This window comes from Marmota flaviventris, chromosome 5 (assembly GCF_047511675.1).
Source record: "Marmota flaviventris isolate mMarFla1 chromosome 5, mMarFla1.hap1, whole genome shotgun sequence".
Lineage (NCBI taxonomy): Eukaryota > Metazoa > Chordata > Mammalia > Rodentia > Sciuridae > Marmota > Marmota flaviventris.
This window is the reverse complement of record NC_092502.1, coordinates 85457009-85478524: the sequence shown is the minus strand read 5'-3', so window position 1 is coordinate 85478524 and position 21516 is coordinate 85457009. Positions and strand designations below refer to the sequence as shown.

The 21516-nt window shown below is 31.8% G+C and overlaps 1 protein-coding gene across 5 annotated transcripts in view; it reads right to left on the bottom strand.

Moving 5' to 3' along the window:
- Chd1 (chromodomain helicase DNA binding protein 1) overlaps positions 1-21516 on the bottom strand; it is a 91798-nt gene that overhangs the window by 4198 nt on the left and 66084 nt on the right. For 4 of the 5 annotated variants that reach the window (XM_027927623.2, XM_071612381.1, XM_071612379.1 and 1 more), the window contains 2 exons: positions 20764-20974; positions 17393-18967 (listed from right to left, as the gene is read on the bottom strand). In XM_027927623.2, coding sequence (XP_027783424.2) covers positions 18622-18967; positions 20764-20974 — 557 coding nt within the window. In that variant the 3' untranslated portion in view covers positions 17393-18621. Of the gene's footprint in view, positions 1-17392; positions 18968-20763; positions 20975-21516 lie in introns of those variants that run through there. The other variant, XM_071612382.1, reaches the window with a different exon arrangement.

Below are 21516 nucleotides of genomic sequence, written 5' to 3'. Positions count from 1 at the left end.
ACAAAATGATAAGCAACAAGATATGCAAGACCCTCCAAATCTCCCAGCAAACTTCCTTGTGGCCTAACAGGCAACACAGAAGAAAGGGAATTCTGGAAAATGTAAAGTATCCTAGCTAAGTTGATATGATAAAATTCACCATTCAATAAAATTCACCAACTGCCAGTATCCTATGAAATAAACAGAGTCTAGTTATTATGGAGTTATTTTTCCTTGATCTAATAGGATGGACTTTGGAAAGAACATTTAAATATTTATATGCATCCTTAGAGAGCAATTTAGTAAGTAGCATGCATTTTGCAAATTACTTGCACCTGCTCAGGCATCCTATTATTTCAACTAGAAGGTATAAAATGAGTCTGTATCACTTCTGTACCACACCCTGAACCTTCTTGAATATGCAGATAGAGAGAATGCACATCTTAAAAAACAGTTGATTTTACTGACATATACATCTGGCTATAATGGCAAGAGACTTCTGCCAAAGTGCCATACTCTAGAGTCAATTTTACCAAACGTATCAATAATATTATTGTCCTAGTCTCAGAAGATCCATAATGAGGGTCACACAGGATCAAGGTAAAGTGAAAAAGAATTAACACCTGAGAAGTCTATTTTGACAAATGTGTTTTTTTTTTTTTTACAGCTAAATGAGCGTCTCAGCAGTAAACAAACCATAAACAAGATTAGAACTATATAATAAAGGCTAAGAAATATGTGTTTACTTCTGACTTCAACAATTAACCTGTCTCTTCCTAAGCAAGTCAGCTCAACTCTTTTTGTCTCTATTTTCTTATTTACTAAATGAAACAAATTCTAAGATTAATTTCTGACTGGTGCCACATTAAAAAAAATCTTGTAAAAATATTCATATATTTATTTCCAAGAACATGAAGTAAAACAATTAAAATACTGAAATATTTGTTAAACTGCCCTGGCTTAGGCACAATTATGCCAGATATATGCAAATATATCACTGTAACAAAGGCATTAACTGTTTTATATAATTATTTGCATAGACCAAAAATAGAAATACAGCCAGAGAATTTTTACATCAAATATATCACACATATACTATATAGTGTATGAGTGAAAATATATATATATATATATATATATATTCATCCCTTTGAATTTGTGCAAATTAATTAGAAAATTCTAAGACCACAAAAGAATAGATAATGCACAAGTAAAAATGTAGTTTTTCAAAGGGGGCATAAATATCCATGTCAGAATATAAAAGGGGGCCGAGCGTAGTGATGCACACCTGTAAATCTCAGTGGCCCTGGGAGGCTGAAGCAGGAGATGAGCAAATAGCCTTAGCAACTTAGCAAGACCCTAAGGAACTTAGAGAGACCCTGTCTCAAAATGAAAAATAAAAAAGGGCTGGTGATGTGACTCAGTGGTTAAGCACCTCTGGGTTTAATCCCCAGTACCAAAAAAAAATAAATAAATAAAATAAAATAAATGATATGGAACACTATAAACACAAAAGACAATGAAACAGAAAATGTATTCATAGGTATGATTCTTTAAACCAATTTTCAGGAACAATGGAAGAATACAATTTGCAATATTAAAAAGAGTACCAGTTACCAACATACTGCATTTAAGAACAAAATATTGGGGCTGGAGTTGTAGCTCAGTAGTAGAGCACATGCCTAACACTGGGTTTGATCCTCAGCATCACATAAAAATAAATAAGTATTGTGTCCATCTACAACTAAAAGTAATATTTTAAAAAAGAACAAAATATTGCTTACATATACATGCAGAATAATTACAAACTATATAAGGACAAAGCCAAGCTGTCAGCAGAACTCTTCTCCTGGAAGACAGTGCAGTAATAGCTACAAAAGCTTCAGGGAAAGAAAGTGAGGCCTCTGGGCATGATTCTTACTCAAGTGAAAAGACAGGTGAAAGGCAGGCATCTTTGGACCTGCGTGAACTCAGAAAATACAGAGCAAAACTGGACAAGTGGATAAAGAAAATGTGATATACACACAATGAGATATTATTCAGCCTTTAAAAAGGAAAAGATCTACCATTTGCCCTAGCATAGATGGACATGGAATCTGTAAGTGAAATAAGATACTAAGTGAAATAATCAGAGTAGAAAGAAAAACAAAAACAAAAACATGATGTCACATAAATCTTATTAAAAAAAAAAATCAAATACACAAAGAATGAAACCATGATTACCAAGGGCCCTCTTATTCCTGAACTTCTGCCATCCACTTACTGTCCCTCTATGGAAAATCTGGTTTTTTGGTTTTTTTTTGCCAGGCAAAATGGTACAGGCCTATAATCCCAGTGACTCAGAAGGCTGAGACAGGAAGATCCCAAGCTCCAGACCAACAAGAGTCCAAGAGAGAGGGAGGGAGGGGCAGGCCAGGGAGGGAGAAATGTAGGTCAAAGGATACAAAGTAGCAGATTGGTGGACTGAACAAGTCTAGGGAATCTAATGTATGACATGAGGCCTAAAGTGAGTAAAACTGTGGTGTATTAGAGATTTCTGTTAAATAAATTTTAGTCCCTACACACACACACAAAATAACTATGTGAAATGATAGGAAAAAAAACATGTATTAAGCAACAGAATCTACTCAATTTAGAGATAAAATAGAAATATGGATAAATTGGGAGTGAACATTGAATAAATTTAAGTATAGAAATAAATTAACCAATGCAGATATTTTGTTATAGAAAACAATATGTGCAAAATTTGACAAATTAACATGTCATTAAAAATCAGGAGAAGAAATAGAGGAAGAGGGTGGGAAAAATGTGCCAAGAGTTTTGTATTTTCTACCGAGGAGTCATTAGATATTATATACATTTTCTAAATCAAGAAAAATAGTTGAGTACAATATGTAAATTTATAAAAGTAACCAGTAGAAGAATTAAAAGTAGGCCTTTCAAGTTATCAGAAAAAAACAGAGAAAAAGTGAATGTGGGGGCAAATCAAATACAATATTGAGTTAAAAGAGAAAATAAAGTAATATGAACAGAAAAATAATACAAAAAGAAGACTAAATATGGGGCTGGGGTTGTGGCTCAGTGGTAGAGCACTTGCCTCATACACATGAGGCACGGGTTTGATCCTTAGCACCACATAAAAATAAACAAATAAAATAAAGATAATGTGTCCATCTACAACTAAAAAAAAATATTTAAAATTTAAAAAGACTAAACATAACTGTACTATCAAAAAACATAAGTGAGGGCTGGGGATGTGGCTCAAGCGGTAGCACGCTCGCCTGGCATGCGTGCGGCCCGGGTTCGATCCTCAGCACCACATACAAAAACAAAGATTTTGTGTCCGCCGAAAACTAAAAAAATAAATAAATAAATAAAAATAAATAAATAAACATAAGTGAGATAAATACATGTTTTGTTTTGTTTGAATTTGTAACTGGTTCAAAAACCAAAACCCAATTCTTTGTTGAATAGGAAGGTTAACCAGGAAACAAACAAACTCAAGAAGGTACACCATGAAAATGAAACTCTTTATTATTATATGATATTTCTTAAAAAGAATTCAGTATGATGCCAGTGACAAGAATAGGTTGAATTAAGGGAAATGCAAGAACTGTAGCATAAGTATGTAACTAAATGCAAACATCAATAATATAAGTTTAAATTGAAAAATTTATAAAGGAAAATAGAAGAATTATTTTGTTAATAATTACCTCTTGAAGGCTGGAGTAGATTAGTGCTTCATCCATGTATGGAGATATCACACTGAACTCCATTAATATGTACAATTAATGCATGTTAATAAAAACATCAAAATATAATGCATGAATCAGAATTTTATATAATATTATTTATTGTAGGTCATTAAAGGTTTTAAACTTTAATTAGCCCTTTGATTTAAAATGAGAACCCAATATTTTTTTTTCTCCACCAAGATGCCAGTATTAAAGTTTGTACTTTGGCTTACATTATGCAATACAGAATTTGGGTCCTGAAATTTTAAACTAAGAGTGATACTAATTGTTTCATTATGAAACCAAAAAATGTAATTAAAAAATGTAGATGCTCCTAAAATTTCTAGTGCTTGAATTGTATGTTTTGGATAAGCCTTGAAACAATGTGGAGTTATCTTATTCCTACAATAACTCACATTTGTAATTCTTCAGTGACACCAACTATACTAATTAAAGAAAACTGAAAAAGATTAATTTACTTTTTAAATCATATGCCCTATTTTGGTAATTGATTTTTTAATACGACAGTTGGGGGCATAGAGTATATGGTCATTACTTTGATTTCTGAAAATTGTCTTTAGCAGAAGAAAATGTCCTTTATAAATGAATTTACCTAAGCAAACTTTTATTAACAATGAGCAAACACATGTAGAATTATTCACTAATTCTCTTATAGAGAAATAGTGAATATAAAAAAATATATGTAAAAAATAAATATAAGAAATAAAATTATCCAGATGGCCATAACATTAGTCAAGAGAGCAAATTTATAGGCCAGTCTTTCCTAAAGAACAAGAAAATTTTCTGTAAACAATATAAGCAAATCATTAATTGTTTCAAAACTCTTTAGCAAAAAAATTACTATATGTAGTACAACAGATCAGATCTAACTAAGAATTTTGATCAATACTGAAAATGGTGCCAGTTTTGGGTACCAAAACCCAATTGGTACCCAATTGGTATCATATCTCATAGAGACTAAAACCCAGGTTTGGATATTTGAGAGTGCCAGGGCAGTAAAAAGCTAATAGGAATTGATAGGATACTATTGTCTGAGGTAGATATTTGCAAAATCATTACTTAAATCATCCCCAATGGTTATCTGGAATGAAAGGCCTACCAAAGATACAATGAAGAGTTCATGGCCAGCCTGGGCAACACAGTGAGATCCCATCTTAAAATAAATGGAAAGAAAGGAAAGAAGGGAGGGAGGGAGGGAAAGAAGAAGGGAGGGAAGGAGGGAGAAGAAAAGGATAGAAAGAATTTTTGAAAATACAGCTTTGGCTAAAAGCTAAAACTAGTGGAAAACAGACAAAAAAAATCTTATAGCAATTGCATTTTTGGCATCTTATGAACACTATGTACTCCTAAGCCTCAACTAATCATTTTATCTATATTAACCTTATAAAAAGAATCAGGACCCTCAGAGTGTATGTGATTCCATTATGTGGTGTTAGAAACTATAAAAATGAGTGTGGAATATCCTTTTATGGCCAGGAAAAAAAACTTTTGAATAAATGGATCTAGGAAATGAACAAAGCAATGAATTAAAGATCTTATTAATGACTAAGTCATTAATAATGAAGATGGAATAGAACAGGGTGAAAATAATAGATTTTTTTTTTTTTTTGTACAGGGATTGAACTCAGGGGCACTTGACTACTGAACCACATCCCCAACCCTATTTTTTGTATTTTATTTAGGGACAGGGTCTCACTGAGTTGCTCAGCACCTCGCTTTTGCGGAGGCTGGCTTTGAACTCTCAATCTTCCTGCCTCACCTTCCTGAGTCAATGAGGTTACAGCTGTGTGCCTGGCTACAGATGTTTTTAAATAAATAGAATATTTACATGGGCATACTATGTTCATATGTGTATATACATGTTTCAGTTATATATTTTTGTGAAACAAACTACCTCAAAACTCAGTGGCTTAAAACAATAGTATTGCTGGGCAGAGCTCATTGAGGATGACTTATCTCTGGTCCATTGAGAGTTGACTGGAATAATTCAACAGGGTCTACATCCTAGATTTGATCTCTGTCCTGAGGCCATTTATTATATTAAAAATATTTTGAAGGATGGACATGTTTTGAATCCTATTTTTTTCTAATTCTTGAAAAACAAAACAGTTCTTTCTTCAGCTAATCTCTCTCTTGCAATACCTTACCATACTAATAAAAGAAGAAATGGACACTTTCCATGTTGTACTTAAAAATCTCCTTAGCCAAATCTAATTTTATTAGATACACTTTCTTTTATATCAGTGTGATAGCATTGCCAAATATTTCATCAGGGAAAGAAATTTTCTAACTGCTCATTTATCTGCCATATTCACTGTTCCTCTAGCTTTCTCCAAAAGTCTCCTTGAAAAATCAGTTGCATACACTTTAAAAGGTGATTTAATAGTGAAGGCCTGTCTTTCATATCATAGTGGAGAAAAATTTCTAGCCCATTTTTTTTTAATCCCCAAATAGTCTATAATGAACAATTGAGATACTGTCAAAAATATTTAAAAATAAAACCATAAGCTTTTAAATAACATAGTTTAAAAAGAAATAATGAAAGAAATTAGAAAACATTTTGAGAGAATAAAGCAAAAACGGAAGGTGTGTGTCCATAAGCCAAGGAATGGCTGGGGCCACTGGAAGGTGAAAGAGACAAGATACCTCCATAAAGTGTTCAGTGGGAACACGGCCCTCCCAGCACCTTGATTTTAAGTGTAGTCCCCAGAATGCTCCCATTAATGATTCGTCACTACCTGAGAAGACGAGGTACTAATGAGCAGAGTAGAGTGCTCCCAGTGAATGAATCCAGTTATGCACACCTGAGTGTTATAAAAATAAGAGAAGAAACAAAGAAATGAACTGACAAAAGAATAACCAATGGAATGAACAAGTGAAAGGATGAATAGATGAATGATCCTGGCACCAAACTGTTTGTGAAGTTGAGATTGACCCATATTCTTTTGAGATTCTTAAGAAAGGGAATCAAATTTGCAGAGTTTAAAAGATATTTTCAATCAAAACTGTGAAGAACTTGGCTGAATTTTCCAGTTTTAATATTTTGATACATTAACAAGCAAATAAAGGTCTCATTTTTATTAAAAAAAAAAAACATTTTGAATTGAAAATAAAACTCAATATAGCAAAACTTGGGGGATGCCCCTTAGCCAGTGCTTAGAAGGAAATTTATTGCTTTTAGTGATTGTGTTAGAATAAAAACAAGGTTCAAAAATCAATGACCTTAACCATCACATTACAAAATAAGCAAAACAAAACAAAAAATTCTAAACCTAATGTAAGTAGAAGAAAATATATGAGAACAGAAATCAATCAAATAAAGAGACAAGCAACAGAGGAAACCCGGATGGCTTTAAGCTTGGCAATGACCTTTTAGGTAGGAAACAAAGGCACAAGCTGTGAAAAATATAACAAGCTTGACTTATTAAAATTAAAATTTTCAGGTTTGTGAAAGAAGGCGAATAAAAGACAAGCTGAAGACTCGAAGAAAATATGTGGAAAAGACACATCAGATAAAGGTCTGCTATCAAAATGTATTTGAGAGTGTTTAAAACTCAACAAAAAGAAAACAACTCAAAACGGGGCAAAGACTTAAAGAGAAACCTCCTGAAAGAAGACATACTGATGGCAAATAAGCATAAGAAAAGATATTCCATGTCATCCATATCACATGTCAGTAGGGGAATGCAAATTAAAGCAATAAAGGGATATCACTACCTACCTATTGGAATGGTCCAAATCCAGAACACTGACACCACAAAATGCTGACAAGAATAGAATATGGAGCAACAAGAATTGTTATTCAATGCTAGTGTGAGGGCAAATTGATATAGCCACTTTGGAAAGCAGTTTAGCAGCTTCTTACAAAACTACACACACTCTTCCACACTATCTAGCAGTAGTGCTCCTTGGTATTTATCCAAAGAAGTTGAAATTTTATGCCCATAAGAAATTTTCACACCAAAGCTCAGAGCAGCATTATTCATAATTACCAAAATTCAGAAGCCATCAAAATGTCCTTTATAACATGAATGGACAACTGTGGTACATCCAGACAAGAGAATATTATGTAATGCTAAAAAGAAATGCACTACCCAAGTCATGAAAAAACAAGAAGTGCATAAATGAAAGAGGGCAATGTGAAAAGGCTATCTATGTTTTACAATTCTGGGAAAGGCAAAATTAAAAGGATCAGTGGTTGCCAGGAATTAGGGCAGAGGGAAGGATGAATAAACAGAAAAATTTTAGGGCACTGAAAATACTCTGTATGATACTAAAAATATGGGTACATGTCATTATATATTTCTCCAAAGCCATGGAATATATGCTAGGGGTGAGCCCTAATGTAAACTATTGACATTGGGTGATAATGATGTGTCACTGCAGATTCATCAATGTAGCAATGAATTACTGGTAGGGGAGGTTGACAACAGCGATACTTCGAATGAGTGGGGGCAGAGCGAACGTAGGATATGTCTGTATTTCCCAATTTTGCTGTGAACCTAAAAATGCTCTAAACCTATTTTTGAAAGTAACAAATAAGAAAGAAAAAAGAAAAATTTAATAAAACAAAAAAACGGTTCTAAAAATATCAATAAACTGGGTGCATTCCTATAATCCCTGTGACTCACAAGGATTTCAAGTTTTATGTCAGCCTCAGCAAATTTATGAGAACCTGTCTCAAAAAATAAAAAGGGCTGGATGTAGCTCAGTGATAAAGCATCCCTGGGTTCAATCCCCAGTACATTAAATGAATGAACGAATGAATAAAATTGACAAGCTTTAGAAACAAAAAGGAAATATCATTACAGATTGCATTTTACATTTACAGGAAATATGAATAACTATATACCCCTCCTAAAATTTGACAACCTAAAGGAAATGTACAAATTCCTTAAAAGATAGAAGAAACTATAAAAACTGATGGAAGAAATAGAAAATATGAATAATCTCATATCTACTTACACAAATTTCAAATGTTCTTCCTGGTCAAAAGAAGTCTGTCAAACATTTAATTAAGAAATTATACTCCTATACAAAACTCTTCCATAAAATAGAGGAATACACTTTTCAACACACCCCATATAAAAAGGATATTAAAAAGTTACACCTTATGCAGTGTATACATGTATCAAAACATCATATGGTACACCATAAACATGTACAATTATGTTTTTATGTATCAATTAAAAAATTAAGAAAGCAAGCACAGGAAATCTCTGTGACTTTAGGAAAAGGTTTCTTGAGTGGGATACAAAATATATTAAATATTAAGAAAAAAATTAGTAAATGTAATTTAAACACATTTGTACTTTGAAATTACTGTTAAAAACAAGGTGTTAGAAGATAATATTTATAATATAGATATCAAATAAAGAATTTGTACTCATGATATACTTAAAAAATGCTTTAAAGAAGACAAACCAAATACAAAATGACCAGAAGATTATACTTAACCTAAGAAATACAAATGACCAAAAAGCATGTGAAAAAAGCCCAGTTCATCAGTCATTAATAAAATGGAAATTCAAACCATAATGTGATTCCACTGCACAATTATTGTAATTCCTAAAATATATTAACAATAGTTAGTGCTGTCAAAGATACAAAACAACTGGAGTTTTCATGTACTGCAGCATGGTAGAGCCAATTTGAAGAGTCTGGTACCTTCTTAAAAAGTTCAGTCGTGTACTTGTCATTATTCCTTTTCAAGGTATTTTCCTGAGAAAGAAAACATATACACAAAGCAACTTGCAAAGAAATGTTTATGGAAGTTTTATTGATATTAACCTAAAACTGGAAACCCCTTTGTTAGGTGAGCAATTACAGGAAGGAATGAAACCGGATGTGGTAGCCCACACCTGTAATCCCAACAACTCAGGAAGCTGAGGCAGAAGGATTGGAAGCTCTAGGTAAGCCTCAGCAATTTAGCAAGACCTTGTCTCAAAATAAAAAAGAAAGGAACTAGGGAGGTAGCTCAGTGTTTACGTAAAGCACCTTTAGATTCAGTTCCCAGTACCCACCCTAAACCCACCAAAAAAAAAAAAAAGAAAAAGGAATGAACTACTGATAGATGCAACATATACTAATCTAAAAACAAAACTAAGCAAACAAACAAACAAAAAAATACCCAAACTATGCTGAGCAAAAGCAGTTAGATTAATAAAAGAATGTACACTGTATGATCCCAGTGGTTTTAAACTCTAATGTAAAGATAAATTTAATCTACAGAATTTAAAGCAGATTAGTGTGTAGATGTCTGGGCCAGTTTCAGAATTGGATTTGACATAGAAGGGGCACAACGAAAACTTTTGGGGTGATGGAAATATTGTATTGTGTTTATGTTAGTATATTCTTTTGCCCAAATGTACCTGTATGCATTTTATTATATGTATAGTATTCTCAATATAGATGACTAAAAGAAAAACTTGAGTTTCCCTTTTTAGGATGTAGATAACTATCAAAGAACACTCCTCTCAACCTAACAAGAAAAAACATGGATAATCTATAAAATCTTAGTTATTTTTAAAACCAATTTGAGCAGAGGCTACCAGGTAACCAAGTCAGCTGAATTGCAAAGAGTGGAAAGATTCTGAATTACAGTACTACAGAACTACATAAACTACAGTAAGGAGGCATAGCATGACAGAAAGAGTGCTTAAAATAGGTAAGTATAAACCAGGTAAATTTTAATAATTCTTAAAGGCTGAATGTGGACTACAGCTTGTGGTCACAAATGCAGTGAAAACATCCCTGTGTCAATTTGAGACAGTTCAGTTTCAACATTAGATCCCACATTATAAAGCTCTTATTTGGTCATTTCTTGGATAAAAAGCAAGCACTGTGAGAAACCAATATGTAACAGGAAAAGAGTATGGCACTCCTATAATCTGAATCTATAGTTTGAAAAGTTGTGCAACAGATAAACATATCCCATAAACAATCACTTAGGATTATTTTAAGGATAAAATGCAAATACTATTTTCCTTTTAATTCTCAGCAAACTAGAATTAGAAGAAAATGTCCTTAAGATAAAGAGCATTACAAAAAATAAACTCCTTCAGTTAACACCAAACACAATGGTTAAATAATGAATTCTTAACTTCCTCTATCCCACACAGCAAATTGTCCATTCTTTTCCAAGTTTGAGGCCAGCCTGGGCAAATTAGCAAGATCCTCTCAAAATAAAAAGGAGCAGGGATGTAGCTCAGTGGTAGATAACTTGCCTAGCATGGAAGGCCTTAGGATTTATGCTCAGTACTGTACCCCCTCCCCCAAAAAAAGCCAAACCAAATAAAATATAACCTCTAAGAATCTAGAATGAACCTATTAGAGCTAATTAGTGATTATAGTAAGGTCAAGAAAAAATGTTACATCCAAAAAATGATTTCTCAAAAATCACATAAAATTATTTACAATAGCATAAAAATATGAATTTATACTTAGGTATACATCTAAAATACGAACAGAAGCAAGATTAGTACACTGAAATACCACAACACACCAAGAGAAATTTAAAATTCTAAATAATGAAAATAATGTTCTATGTTCATGCGATGAAAATCTTAGTATTAAGGGGCTGGGATTGTGGCTCAGTGGTAGAGTACTCGCCTGGCACATGTAGGACCCTGGGTTTGATCCTCAGCAACACATAAAAATAAATAAGTGAAATAAAGGCATTGTATTGTGTTCAACTACAACTAAAAAATAAATAATAAAAAAAAAAGAAAGAAAAATCTCAGTACTGTTAAATTATCAGTGTTTTCCAGTACAATCACAATCAAAACCCTAGTATGCTTTTGGGTAGACACTGACAAATTTGATTATAAAATGTGGAAACATAAAGAAATTAGAAAGGCTAAAATAATTTTGATTATGGTTTACTATAAGCATTAATAATTAAGATAGTGTGGTGTTGGTATAAAGACAAATGCAAAGTAATAGGACAGAATAGAGAGCTAAGAAACAGACCCATATATATAATTGATTTTCAATAAAAGTGAAATTGAGATTCAATGGAACAGTCTTTTCAACAAATGGTGCTGAAAAAACTGGATATACATATCCAAACAAAACTATAACTGATCCAGACTGCACACTATACATGAAAGGCAAACTCAAAATTAATCAAAGACTTAAATGACTGAGGCATTTAAGACCAGGTATCAAGTAACTTTGCAAGGCCCTAAGCAACTTAGTGAGACTCTTGTTTTAAAATAAAAAGCAAAAAAAAAGGGATGAAGAGATGGTTCAGTGGTTAAGTATCCTGAGTTCAATCCCACTCCACCCCCAAAAAGTATAATCCTTATAGTGTCGTGTGTGACCTTAGTTTAGGTAAACATTTATACAAAGAAAAGAGGAAAAAATGATAAACAGAATTTAATAATTAAAACCTCTACATTTAAAAGCAATGTTTAGAAAATAAAGACAAACCACAAACTAGAAGAAAATATTTGCAAAGTTTACTAATGAGTTGTATCAATAATTATATTTCATAAAATTGGAAAAAATTTGAACATACCAGTGAAAAGGATGGCAAATAAACACATTAAAAGATGTTCAACATCGTTAGTTATTAGGGAAAATTAAAACCACAGTGAGTTACTATTAGAATGGCTAAGGTTTTAAAGGTTTTTTAAAAACTGACAACAGAAAATCTCACACACAGAGTAATTAAGAACTCTCATATATAAGAGGGAGGAATGTAAAATGGTACGTTCAACTTGGGAAAGTCAGCAGTTTTTTCTTTTTTTAATAAAGTAAAACACATAACCTGAAAATACTATTTCAAGAAATTTACCCAAGAAAAATCAGAATACATGTTTACCTAGAGAATTGTACATGAATGTTTCTACCATTTTCATAATAGCCAAGACTGAAAATCCAACTTTTTCATCCAGCTGCTGAGTGGATAAACAAATTGTAACATACCCAATACAAGGTATATTTTCAGCAGTAAGAGAATGAACTACTGTTAAACGCAAAAACGTGGATGAACAAGAGCATTATGTTAAGTAAAAGGCAGACTCAAAAGACAATATATTAAATGACATTATGGATAAAGTAGTATCTATATGAAAATATCAGTGTTTTCAGGGGCTGGTTAGAGGAGAAAGAAACAGAATTCATTAGTAGTGATGGAAACATTTTGTACCATAAATACAATGTTACACAACTGTATAATCTGTGAAAGCCAATCACACTATATGCTTAGAAAGGATGAATTTAACTTATGTAAACTTGATCTGATTTTTTTTAATGTGAAAAATACAGCAAGCAAGAGGATTTATTTTGGTTATTTTTGCTACTTGAGATTGAACCCAGGGGCACTCTATCACTGACTGAGCTACATCCCCAGTAATATTTATTTTTGAGACAGGGTCTCCCTAAGTTACTGAGGGTCATGCCATATTGCTGAGGCTAGTCTTTTAACTTGTGATCTTCATGCTTTAGCCTTCAAAGTATTACAGGTGGGCACCACTATGCCTGGCTAGATGGTAATTTTTAAATTTTACTTTTAAAAACATTGGAAATGCAACATGTTTCTATTGTATTAGGGTCTTTACAAGATGGGTTCTTTAGGTGTGAGTAGGAAAAGATAATGTATCAAGCCATTTAAAAATAAATTTCTTTTCAAAGGGTAAAGGGATAGACAAATCAAATTGTTTTATATTTTCCTATTATGTCTATAACATCACCATTATTTCCTAAATAGCCATAAGTTATTGAAACCAATCCTTCGTTTATATGTAAGTATATTCTTTGTAACAATGAAGTTAATTTCTGTATTGATTATTTAAGTCAGCAAAATAAATACACTATTGGTAAGACTCAGTGGCTTATGCCTGTAACCCAGGCTACTCCAGAATTAAGGCAGGTTGATCCCAAGTTCAATGTCAGCCTGGGCAAGTTGGTGAGTTCCTGTCTCAAAATAAAAAAGGGAAAGAGCTGGGGATGTAACTCAATGGAAGAAATTTGTGGGTTCAATTCCCTGTTTTGCAAAATGAAAAAAAAAAAAAAAATTAATTGGAGTCTCTCCCTGCCTGCTGCCAATTTTAATTTCTAGAAATGACTTAAGCATTTCTATATGTTTCAAGCGCCCCAGGTGATTTTTATCAGCAAAATTTAAAAACTGGAAGGCAGTAAAAAGACTTAAGTATTCAGAAGATACTGATAAGGCATGCAACTTACTAATAATACCAATGGATCAAGTTAACAATAGCAAGATAAAAGACAGGCAACATTGGCATTTATAGGACATAGGCATTTCTGAGAAAAACACCACAATAATGAAAAAAAAAATCCAATTTTAGGTATTGGGGATAAAGCAGTGAGTTAACAAAATAAAGCCCCTGCTCTAATGGAACTTACATTCTACTGGGGAGGTAGTCAATGGCAAATGATCAAAATACATAAGGTCTAGTAGAATACGTAAGAGTGGTGAAATGCTAGGGGAAAAAAAGCAAGGTAAGGGGTTTAAAAATGATGGACCCAGGATACTAATTTGAGATGACAATTGAGCTGTGAACTAAAGGAGGTGACAGCTTGGTAAAAATCAGACAAACACTTTAATGGAACAATGCTGACCCAGAAGGATTCTTCCATGTTCTAAGAGCTGCAATGGCAGTAGTGATTCAAAAAGACTGGAAACAGCTAAGAGAAAAGTACCTTAGTTAGGTCAGACGTAATAAAAAATGGGGAAGGCATTTTAATGTTATTGGTGCAAAAGGGGTGTTTGGTTTTACATATTTTAAGATTAGATATCCACCAGCTATTACTTAAGTGGAGATGAGATCAGGGGTGTGCTTAAAAGCAACGATACTCAGCACAAAAAAGAAAAAAAAAGCTGTTGAAACAAGGACAGAAATCAAGTCATATGATAGCAATAGAGCCTCCAGAAAGTAAACAGAATTGAGACAACATCCAAGCTAAGAAAATCAAAAAACAAAACCACCTCCACCTAGTCCATCAAACTCTAGGACACCATAGACAAAGCTTTAAGATTTGAGAAGTAAACAGATGAAAAAATGTAAACAGTGGGCGGCTCAGTTCCACAGTTCATTCTATAGAAGAAAGCCTAAAAGTATATAACACTGCAATTACAATAAAAGCGACATTTTCTTCCAAACTATGCTTATCACCAATGCAATCAGTATCTTAGCCCTTTTAGTAGAATTATTGTTTCAGACTGTTTATTCCTTCAGTTTAATATTTAAATCAAGACTCAAATGTAGAGTGGACCATGAAATTAAGAATATCTCATTCATTTGTGAGTTTAAACCACTAATATTTCTTCATATTACAACTTGTGTTTTTGTTTTTATTTTGTTTTGTTTTTAACTAAAGGACAAAGTAGCTAGAATTCTGTTAGGGTAGAAAAATTAGCACATGAAGGTCCACTGGAGAATTTCTTTTTCTTAGAAAAAGAATCTTAAACATTTTTTTAAGTCCTCTTTCCTAAGTAATCACATCTTTCATCTTTATACATAGCTAAGATTTCCTATCCTTCACTCTTCCTTTACAAGGACTCCCAAGATATTCTATAAGGAAATCAACCCATTAGGTCCTAAATTTTTAAAAAATTTAAAAATGAAAAACTACACATAAATTGTACTATAAGATCACTTATTAGCCATTTCCAGGAAAAAAAAATGTAATTTTGATTGAATTATTTTCTTTCAAGTATCTACAACTGAATGGCCTATGAATTTTTAATACAGAAGTTTTGACGTTATGTCTCCAGATATTTTTACTGCTGCACTGTTCTCCAGTTGTCTCCCTTTTAACAACTTTCCTTCTTTGAAAATCTTGTATACAGTGCTACAAAAACATGTAAATATTTTATATTTTTGAGTTTTGAACTTAATCTGCTTAAAAAGATTTCTGTATAAAGATGTTTGTACAGATTTATTCAGAAAAAATTATATTATTTGCTAATAAACTAAAAAATTTAAAACTATCTCCCATTTACCAATATATGGTCATATTTCAGATATTAACTGGGTAAGCCTAAAACAAAAATCCCATATTTAAAAATTAGTTGCTTTTCTAAACCTCCATCCCTTTTCAGTCTTTGTATTTATAAAGCTACAGCAATTAATTATGATCCAAAGTTAATTTTCTAGTCAGAAACAAACATGCAGAGAAAAAAGACATGTCAAATAACTCGTGTAATGTTCTTGACAAATCACATGAAAATGATAATCTGTATAAATCTGTTAGCACACAATCTACCCAATCTTTTATTACAAAAACTACAAAACCAGATTTTTAATAAAAATCACATGTAATCTAGAGTATATAAAATTCTGACAGTTGTTTATTAAGCCACTCACACCCTGAAACTAATGAAGGAAATCATTCAAACTCCTGCTTTCATAGTCTTAAAACTATATACCCTAAATAAGGAATATTTTCTTTATAAGCAGAGAGGTCATTGCTTTTAATAAGAATCATTTATTGCATATTATTAAAGTGGAGAGTTGACTGATACAATGTTATGCAAAATCTCTCAGGCTTAAACAAATGGATAAAAATAGTAAAGCACATTGAGCATGAAAGAGACAAAAAAGTAAGCAGTTTTATAGAAAATGATCCCTGTTTAGGTACTCATGTTCTTCTCTATTGTTTCTTAACATATTTATGGCTTGTTCCTTTGCTAAATAATTACATTTTACAAATAATTACATGTTTACTATCAATAAATGTTAGTATTAGATTCTTCATTCAACTCAGCTAGTTGACTGAAATATTAGAAAACTAGAGCTCATTCTATTTCCAAAAATACAATACTGTTCTATGAAATTTGCACAAAAGGATATAATGCAAATGTCACAGCTTACTAAAAAATAATGTATTAAGAAAGGTCAACCCCAGCCCCTTAGCTGTGTTAATATATTGAGCAGCATATTTTTTTAATCAAATGCTCTTGTGCAATAAAATTATTTATATTAAATGTGGAGAAAAGTGGAAAACTTAAAAAAACATGTCAGCACTGAGTTCTTTCTTCATTTTCATATTTAATTAGAAACTATGGAGTTATTCCTTCATATGATGTTTCAGATATCAGGAACAAACACATCATCATTCTTCAGGGCAACTATATCTAAAAGAATAATCTGTGTTTAAAGGGAGGGTGTTATTTCATTCACATCATATAAATTTTAAAACTGACTGGATAAAAGGAAAATATTAAAAAATATATATATACAAACTTTAGTAGACTGCAGCTTCTACAACAATTCAATTTGGACATGTATAGGAATATTATAGAAATATGTCCATATACTTACATTTGTCAAAAGTAAGGTTCAAATTTGTTACATCACAGCAAACATCCAAGAATGAATGTATGCCATGATTCAAAATTTCCCACTGAATACAAGAAATAAAAAATCTATGAATAAATAAGGCATCCTAAAATATTATCTGCAGAAAGCCAAATGGTCCAACAAAAATTTCTGTGATCTAAGTTTTATTTCATAGAAAGATGTACATAGTCTTCAAAATTGATTATTTGTAGTACTACACATTACCAATTTTCAACTGCTTACCAAAATATCCTTTCTCTGGTAGCTAAATATTACTTAAGGGGGAGAAAAAAAGATTAAGTGCTTTAGGGAATAAGAATGCAGGAGAAAAGTACAGGAGCCCACATATCCTTTTTCTTAAATTTAATTTGTCATATATAAGGTTTTTATATACAATCAGTGTGCATTGTAACAGTTTATATTAAAAGTCAATCAAGTTTGTCTAAAATGTTAACCTGGCTGCATAGCACATTTGACATTATTGCCCACATGAAAAGGGAAAACAAATGGATTTACAATAACTTTTGGCTGTTTTGGATTCTTAGAGTGTTCATACACCTACTCTTTTAAACCAAATGCATCTGAAAAAAATGTTTCCAGAGCATGCAGTTTAGATTTTCCATATTATTTCACCATTTTTTTTAAAACTACAAACACAATATTGGCTAAAAAAGAAAAAAAGGTGGGGGGCATCACATGTATCTAATAAAATATTCAATATAAAAAAGAGAACTAATGGAAATAAGTGGCGCCTTTCCCCATTTTTTTACATTCTAAACAATGATTCCATCAAGACAAATCATTAAAAAGTGTTATTAACACTGTTTTTTTTTTTGTTTGTTTGTTTGTTTGTTTTTTTAATAAGAAGGCCTGAGTTGGTAGGGAAAGGAACAGTGAAAAAAAAAAAAAAAAGCCTGAGAAGGGGAAGGAAAGTAAGGAAAGCTCATTTAATACATTTACAATAATTTACAGCCATTTTTTTCTTGTAAAAAGGCATAATAATAGATCACAAACAGGAAATTTCTGGCTATATTACAGATATAAGTACAGAATTTAAATATTCAAGCTTGTGATGAAAAGCGGCAAGGTGGTCGCAGTGTACAATGTAAACAAGTAGCTTTGGAAAGTGAACAAAGTCCTTGAGTGTTTTTTCTTTATTAAGAAAAGAACTCTCTTTCATTCCTTCCTGAAACATGATCACAGGTCAGAGTAAAGTTCATATACAAACATAATTTAAATGAAGGTCAGTCTAAAATCACTGACTTAAAAACAGTTTTATCCAGCCTATATTCGAGGGCAGTGTTGAGGTCCCTGTTATAGTAAACATTTTCCATTTCTTTAAAAAATAAAAAAAAAAAAGTACTACAATATCTGTAGCACAGTGCAGCATAATCCTTAAATATAAAAATATTTTCTCTTCTGTTGGGATAATAGACCTTGCATCCTGGAAAGAAGTAACAATACTGCTACTGATAGAAGATCTGTTTATATCTTTCAAGTCATGTAAGGCAATTACTGTGTTGGTTTATGATATATGGCTAAAAGAAAAGTCCAGAAAGACAAAACATCAGTTTTTGTTATGTTTTCCGACTGCTCCAGGTATGCTCAGGTGTACTTTTGTGTTCAACTGAATGTTCAAATGGAGATCTGGAGCCATAAGGAGACCTCTGATCTAGTGGTGATCTAGGGCCACTACTGGAAGCTCTGTGGTCCATTTGCCAATCTGAGTGATACCTATAATCCCTGGAAGATTTATGGTGTATATATTCAGAACTTGACCGGTGATCTGAATGTAACCGATGATCTGAATGAGATCGATGATCAGAATGAGATCGATCTTTTAAACTTCCTTCCAAATTTGACCTGTGATCTCTACTCCTGTGATCATCCAGTTTTCTGTGTTTTTCTCTGTCACTGTAATATCTAATAAAAAAGAAATTAGGTTTTTTAGTCAAACTAATAATTTAAATTTAAATGTTTCAAAAATAATTTTATTAAAAAACAAAAATAATATTTTAAAACATGCTTTTAATTGTATACAATCTCAGTATTTCATTAAACTATAAGAATGAGCTTTAAAGTTACTGGAAATATCTCTTTGAGAAAATTATTTAATGCATAAAACTAAAGTGATCCATACTGAGTACCTCAGTCAGTAGATAATTTCCCATGCCCATCTTAAGAAAACTGCTACTTTTTATACTATGAATCACTTGTAATAATCCATCTTGTCTGAAAGTTGGAAAGTGATAACAAGTATATAAAAAAAAAAAAACCTTAAAATTCAACCCTTTTTTGAATGTTGAAGATAAAAAAAATATAAATGTTAGAATGCAGTCTAAAATAATGTATAAAGGATAATTTTCATTAGTTGGTGAAGTCTATTAAAACCTTCCTCAAGGTAACTTGGTCTATAATGTTTTAACACATAAATCATTATGTGATTTTACTCCATTCGTGTGGCAATTTGCTAAAAAATAAATGTGGTAATTTAACGAGAAATAATTTCTATGTTTGTTTAAAAAAATACACTGAATGTATGTTTTTTGGTTGAATAAAAGTTCTTATTAAAAACAATACAAAATTGCCTGTGAAATTATATATAAGTATATATTACTACAAATATGCCTTTTTCTTTTTATTATATTCCCCTTTCTAATATTAAGTCATTCTATAATGGTTATGTTTAGTATGACAGAGGTTCTCAGAGAAGAAATTGCTGCTGTGAGCATAACTAAATACAATGTCTTCTAATTTTTTTTTCTCTTTTTAGTGCTGGGGATCAAACTCAGGGCTTCTTCGTGCCTGCTAAGCAAGTACTCTATCACTAAGCTATATCCACAGCCCTTCTAATTTCTTGCTGATCTTTACTTTCAATCTTAAAGTTTTTGAGTTTACTTTTTTTTTTTTAATATTTATTTTTCAATTGTAGATGGACACAATACCTTTATTTTACTTATTTATTTTTATGTGGTGCTGAGGATCCAACCCAGGGCCTCACACATGCTAGGTGAGCGCTCTACCACTGAGCCAGAACTCCAGCCCAGTTTACGTTTAGTAATGATTAAAAACACTGCTTTACCAATAAAGGAGTAAATGCTATTGTGCTATTATTATATATTCAGGCTGCTTATTCTTCAAAGGTTTCAAATAATAAAAATAATACATATTTTAAACTTCCTGCTTTCAGGACTATACCAGAGTGCTGAGATTAAGTTTAACGTTACATTGTATTCATATGAATTATTTTTTTCTTCTCATGATTTTTTAAAAATATGAAATGCAGAATTCCCTTCACCAAATTTGAACCGTTATTTCATCATGTTCTATTTTACCCTACTATATTTTGAAACGTATTTGAGGCAACAGTCTCCAAAGCCAATATTGTAGATATATATTAGAAATAAAATATCCTCTTAATTTAAAGGTACTTTTAAACAATAATGAATGCCACATGAACAGAACTCCTTACAATAACTTTCATCTCTCATTGCATATTTTGATTCAGTTTTATAATCCAAAACCCACTTTATACAGAAAATCAGTTCTTATTAACAACAAAAAAGTGCTGTATGTCAATTTTTCTCATTTACAGAACAAGACCTAGACTGACTGTGTGAAAATTAACTGGTTGATAGGTCAAATACAGCAAGTATGGTTTAATTAAAAGGAGAAGGATATGAATAAGCAAAATTTCAAAAGTAAATTGTCAAATTTACCTGCTGTCTTGCTTGTAGTGATCCCACTCACGATGATCTTTACCATTACTAAATGATGAATATGGTCTTTTCCTGGAATCTCTCTTTTTGTAAGAATCTCCCTGATGACGGTCTTTATGATGATCGTGATACTGAGATAAATGTCTATCAGAAGAATAACTATCCCTGCTGCTATCATCATGATTTGTATTTTCTTTTAATCTTTCCACATCTGTTGGATAAAAGTCCAACTTTTGTTAATGACTTTAAAAAATGTGGTAAAAGCAACTTCTAGATAATGACTCCTGCCAAAACAAAATCATTTCCCAAATATAGGCAGTTAAACCATTTTAAAATGGTCTATAAAAGCAGCATAACTAAAGGTCACTGGATTCTGAAATGTAAAAAAAAAAAAAAAACCCTCACAATTGATAAATACAGGGCCCACACCATTTCTCAGATATTTGTGCCCTTATACAGAAAGAATACATTATTCAAAGTTACATTACAAAGAATAAATATTCACCTTAAAAAATTATTTTACAACTTGTACAAACTGACAAGTTGGCTGGTTTATGGAAAAGATAATAAGCTAAAACATTACTGTTTAAGAGAATAGATTTTTATCTAATAATGTAGAAATATATGAAAATTATAGTATTTTCAATATAAAGGTACTTTTAAATTGGAACGACTCAATCCTTTTCATAATTTGATTAAAGCCCCCAAAAAGACAATTTTTTTTAATCTTCCAGAACAGTTAGTAAAGCTTAC